A 5,676-nucleotide genomic window follows, 5' to 3' on the forward strand; every position below is an offset into this window, starting at 1 on the left:
CCATTGGAATAACAAAGCAAAACAGAGTTGCCATATGGGCACGAACATACCGGCCGCCTTGAACGACTGGGATAAGTTCGAAATTAAATTCAAGTTTCAAAATTGCATAAGTATCTATCAAGATCGTACAAATATTACAAAGTAAATATATCATTTTGCGTTGGCAAAAGCGTCAGTTTCGCAATAGGCCGCACCAATTCTCCGTCCGCCGTCTTCAGCTTTACTACGCGTACCAGTCCATCCGCACCCGGATGACACTGAGTTACACGCCCAAGTCGCCATTTAGTGGGTGGGCTATTCGAATCGTGAATGATAACAACGTCATCTTCTTTCAGGTTCGAGGAGGGGCGAAACCATTTAACTCGTTGTTGTAGGTTGACGACATATTCGTTTCGCCAACGTGACCAAAAATGTTGCCGCATTGCACTAATGGCTTGCCAACGTTGATGTAACGTCCCTGAGAAATTTTCGGTGTCAGGTTCAGGCAGCGCCTTGATTGGCTCACCAATCAAGAAATGACCAGGAGTGAGGATTTCCAAATCATCAGCACTAGCAGAGTGCCAATAGAGCGGTCGCGAGTTAACACAAGCTTCCACCTCCGTTAAAAGCGTAGCAAGTTCTTCGTATGTTAATAAAGAGCTACCGAGAGCACGCTTTAAGTGGTATTTTACTCGCTGCCTCCCAATAACCACCCATATGTGGAGCGCTTGGCGGATTAAAGTGCCATGTTATTTGCATGTTCGCCAAATACGAGGTAAGCTTTTCATCTCTCACGCAACGGCGGTAGGCGGCGTATAACTCTCTTTCGGCACCAACGAAATTAGTGCCGTTGTCCGAGTATACATGCTGACAATAACCTCTTCTGTTTACAAATCTAGAGAGAGCGGCGACAAACGCAGGTGAAGAGAGATCTCCAACGAGCTCGAGGTGCATTGCACCAGTACTCATGCATATGAAACTGCATATATACGCCTTGCATGATTTGGCTCCTCTGCCTCGTGAAAACTTTATAAAATAGGGTCCCGCAAAGTCGACGGCGCTGTGCAGAAAACATCGAGAACTCGTAAGGCGGCTGCTTGGTAGATCCGACATTACTTGACCCAACGGTCGGCGGTTAATGCGTTTACATTTTACACATTTGTGGTAGATTGCGCGAACAAGATTACGAGAACCCAGAACCCAAAAGCGACGTTGTAGAACTGTTTGCATGATTTGCGGGCCGGCGTGGAGCGTACTGCGGTGAATATCGGATATTATGAGTTTCGCCAGCGACGAGTTCTTCGGTAAGATTATCGGGTGCTTAACGTCGGTGGAGACAGAAGCTCGTTTTATTCGTCCGCCAACACGGAGAATGCCATCAACATCCAAAAATGGTTGAAGGCGGATTAGACGACTTCGTAATGGTATTTGTTTGGTTAACCTGCAACAAGTAATTTCCTTTGGAAAAGCGTTAGTTTGGATATACTTTACCAGTGCATTTTCAGCGTGGAGAATTTCACTGCTGGTGAGGGCGCCAGTACTGCGTTGACTGCTAGTTGTTCTTAAGTTGTTGACGAAACGTAGAGCATAGGCTGTAATTCTCTTGAGTTTAATATACGAATGATACCTTGACAATAGTTCCCAATCTTCTGCAGTTTGGGTGAGGTGTGATGCGGATTTGGTCGCTCGTAATTCGGAACTTATGTTCGAGTTACGCCTTGTCAGCAACTCCAAATCTTCTGTTGCTTGATGCTGCCACTGATCGTCATTTTCAGCTAACCAACTCGGCCCTTGCCACCAAAGATAATGGGCGAGTAGATTCGACGGAGCCAAGCCTCTAGACGCGCAGTCAGCTGGATTGTGCTCTGAGCGGACGTGTCTCCAGCACTCAGGAGCTAGAACTTCTTGTACTGCGGCTACGCGATTCGCAACGAAGACTGACCATCGACTTGGGTGACTCTGTAACCAAGCTAGCGTTATAGTTGAGTCGGTCCACGCGTATAAATTTTTCATATTGCAACCGAAACTCAACTGAACCTGCTTAACAAGCTTGGCGCCTAAATGCGCTGCGCACAATTCCAGACGTGGGAGAGTAGTACTTTTTAAAGGTGCGACCTTCGCGCGCGCGGCGACTGGAACGACCTTAAAAGTTCCATCGGGTAGTTGCGTGCGGCAGTAGAGTACCGCAGCGTAGGCACGTTGAGATGCATCCGTGAAAACGTGGTATTCAGCATGCTCGACGATTTCACTGGTACCAATCCAACGATTTAGCTTAAGAGCCGTGAGTTTAGGTAGTTGCTGACGGTGAGAGAGCCACTCTTCAGCGACATCGGCGGGCACCGGTTCATCCCAATCAACTTCCGCTCGCCAGATTCGCTGGAGCCAAATTTTCGAGAGTATAGTGCACGGCGCGATTAGCCCGAGTGGGTCGAAGACTTTACTCGAATCTGAGAGAAAAACTCTTTTCGTAAGAATTGCAGGCAGTGGGGTCAAATCCACTGCAATCGATAAACAATCGTCGCTTGTGTTCCAAATGATTCCTAGGGTGCGTACTTCATCGCCGTCAGCTAACAGATGTGAAATTTGCTTTGACGCATGCGGTATTTTCTCCCTAAGCTCGTCGCAATTTGTAGCCCACTTCCGTAATTCGAAGCCAGCGTTAGACAGAACTATGGTAACGTCATTTCGTAGCTTCATAAGGTTGTCGACAGAAAATGAGCCTGTGAGAAGATCATCCATGTAGAAGTCGCGCATGATGACAACAGTTGCTTCTTTGTGCGTTTCGATGGCATCCAAAGCGGATTGGTGCAGAGATCGTACGGCCAAGTGGGAAGCTGCAGCGACGCCGTAGGTTACACGAAGCATGCGATAGTCCCGAATAGGTTGGGTTGGGTCGTCACGCCAAACTATGCGTTGGTAGTCCACATCTTGTTCTGCCACGTATACCTGTCGATACATTTTTTCGACATCGGCCATTATTGCGTAACGATGAGTCCGGAACCGCACCATTATAGAAAACAGATCCTCTTGTAATTGCAGGCCTATCATTAGTGCATCGTTGAGCGAGAAACCGGATGTGGTTTTACATGAGGCGTTGAACACCACTCTCAGTTTAGTGGTGGAGCTGGTGTTCTTTACTACAGCGTGGTGTGGCATGTAGTAACTTTTATGCGGTTGGGCGTTGCCTACGAGCTCCATGTGGCCCATATTTAAAAGCTCCTGCATAAATTCTGCGTATTGACGGCGTAGCTCCTCATCAGCAGCGAAACGTTTTTCCATTCTTAGCAGACTTCTTACGGATATGTTTCTCGACTCACCTAAAGGCACGGATTCCTTTAACGGTAGGCGTACGATGTAACGCCCGTCTTCAGCGCGGCGACAATGCTTGCGAAAATGCCCTTCACAAGCCTCCTCTTCGACAGTTAAGTATCGCTTGGGGGGAAACTCTTCGAGCTCCCAAAACTTACTCACCATTCGGATGAGTTGCACATCACAGTGCAGGGATAAAACTCCCGCACTTGGGCTGGATGAACGCATGGCCTTTCCGAAAAGTACCCAACCGAAAACTGTGTTTTGCGCCATGGGTGTGTCAGGTGGCCCTTTGCAGAGACCGGTTAACAAGAATTTATCCATCTCATCCATCCCTATTAACACATCAATAGGACCAGGTTTGGCGTAATGCTGATCAGCAAGAGCGAGATTTCGTAAGTGCGGCCAAGACGACATCTGTACACAAACGCTGGGAAGATCGTTTGTAATCTTCGATAAAATAAGCGAGTTGATTGTGAAATGCTGGTCAAGAGATCGGGGCGCAAGTGAAAGAATAGTCTCACCCTTAACTTTACCGCCATCTGTTGAACCAATACCTGTGACATGAGCTGCCGAAGGTTTCCTTTGTAGACGGAGGCGTTGAATACAGGCCTCTGTCACGAAGGATGCATGTGAGCCGTTGTCAAACAACACCCGAGCAGGTTGCCATCGCCCTGCATGATCTTGCAAATATATCTCTGCGGTTGCCAATAAAATGGCCTTGTCAGCTTCAGCGACGTGAGATGCTACGCAACCAGAGTGCGGTACATCCGAGCTAGCATTATGTATACGCGCCGTAGTAGAGTCATCGATTGTAGATGACGTAGTCGATTGTTGCACAAGTAGATTGCCTTCCTGCTTTACAAACGGAGAAGCGTGTACATTCAGCTCATCGCTGGTCGTGTCATCTTCGCGGCAGCCGTGTAGTAATGTATGATGACGACGACGGCATATGTTACAAGTTGATAAACTGCGACATTTTGCTTGAAAGTGGCCTTTGCTCAGACAGTTGAGACAAGCATTATGTTTCTTGACCAATACAAACCGGGCAGCAGCATTTAATTTACGGAAAGTTGGGCAGGCGTAAATTTTGTGTTTGGCGTTGCAATGGAGACATGAGGGTGAACTGGCTCCTGCATCAACCAGGTTGGATGAGGAGGTGTGTTGCTCACCAATCGCATGGAGCACGTTTGTTGTAGTCTTCGCCGCAGTTTTGCTGAGCTGGCGCGCTCCTTGCGCTGAGGTTGACAGCGCACCACTCGTCGGTACCATCTCTAGCGAACGCGCACGTGTTTCCAAAAACTCGACCAACTCTTCAAAAGTAGGTAAAACATCCCTCACCAATGGCAGCTCCCATTGTTTCCGGGTTTCGTAAGCCAACTTCGAAACGGTAAGGTGGACAAGCCAATCGTCCCAAAACTCCACAGGCCGACCTAAAGCACGTAGCGAGCCAACGTGTTGCGTGGTAGCGTTTAAAACTTGCTTAATGGCCTTACCAGTATCTCGAGATGCCTTTTCAATTGCAAAAATTGCTTTGAAGTGACCATCAACCATGACACGCAAAACCTTGTAACGCGTGGTGAGTAGATCCCACGCAGCATTGTAGTTGCCATCACAAATCTGTAGACTGCTTACAAGTTGGAGCGCCTCACCTTGAAGACAATTGCGCAAATAATGCAATTTTTGACTAGCAGACAAACTCGCGTTCGTGTGTACGAGCGACTGGAACGCGTCGAAAAAGGCTAACCAATTTGTAGGGTCTCCACTGAAAGTCGGCAGCTGTAACTTGGGCAGTTGAACTGGCGAGGACGTGAAACTTGTTGATGTGGAAGGGCGCGGTTGCTCAGGGCTTCCGATGAGGCGTTTAAAATTCGCCTTTGCTGTGATGTACCACTCTTCTGCCTGCGTGCGTGATTGCTCTTCAACCGGCGCACTTTCTTCGCCGCACAACAACTCTACTTCTTGTTGAGCGTCAGCGAATCTGACCCACTGCTCCTCGAGAAGCTGAAGATACGTTTCTACTGCTTCTTTGTCTAATGCCAACGCATCATTTTTGCTGATTACAACATATCGTTTGATTGCGTTTAATGCAGAATCACGCACCTTCACTTTGGACATGGCGTGATGTATACAATTGGGGTTATGGCACACACGTGTAAATGTTGTTACGAAATTTGCGCTTAAAATCGCACTTATGCATGCGAGAGCGTGGAAATCAATTTATAAGCGTTTTTGCTCTTGGTTTTAAATGTTCTTAAGCCAGTACAAGCTTGTTAAAACGTATTTAAGGACCGTATTTTGACCCAAATTAATCAACGCGATCCCGGACGAAGGACCAATATGTTGCGTACAAAAGCGAAAAAGCGTATTATTACAAAAGTCCGATTG

At 47.6% G+C, this 5,676-nt stretch overlaps 1 protein-coding gene across 1 annotated transcript; it reads right to left on the reverse strand.

The window, feature by feature from the left end:
* Nucleotides 1–134: 134 nt before the first annotated feature.
* On the reverse strand, nt 135–5,406 carry LOC118756448. The gene is made up of 2 exons (XM_036491211.1): nt 1,471–5,406; nt 135–596 (listed from the first exon to the last, which is right to left on the reverse strand). The coding sequence occupies exons 1-2, from the start codon at nt 5,404–5,406 to the stop codon at nt 135–137; spliced, it is 4,398 nt and encodes a 1,465-aa protein (XP_036347104.1).
* Nucleotides 5,407–5,676: the final 270 nt, after the last annotated feature.

This window comes from Rhagoletis pomonella, unplaced genomic scaffold (genome assembly GCF_013731165.1).
Source record: "Rhagoletis pomonella isolate Grant_MI unplaced genomic scaffold, Rhpom_1.0 Rhpom_scaffold_10345, whole genome shotgun sequence".
NCBI lineage: Eukaryota > Metazoa > Arthropoda > Insecta > Diptera > Tephritidae > Rhagoletis > Rhagoletis pomonella.

What these genes read in the sequence shown, in the direction of transcription:
- LOC118756448 (XM_036491211.1), bottom strand. Translation starts at nt 5,406, where the DNA reads ATGTCCAAAGTGAAGGTGCGTGATTCTGCATTAAACGCAATCAAACGA. An exon ending in TCCACGCTGAAAATGCACTG is followed by an intron (nt 597 to 1,470) that starts GTAAAGTATATC and finishes CTTTTAACGGAG; the next exon opens with GTGGAAGCTTGTGTTAACTC.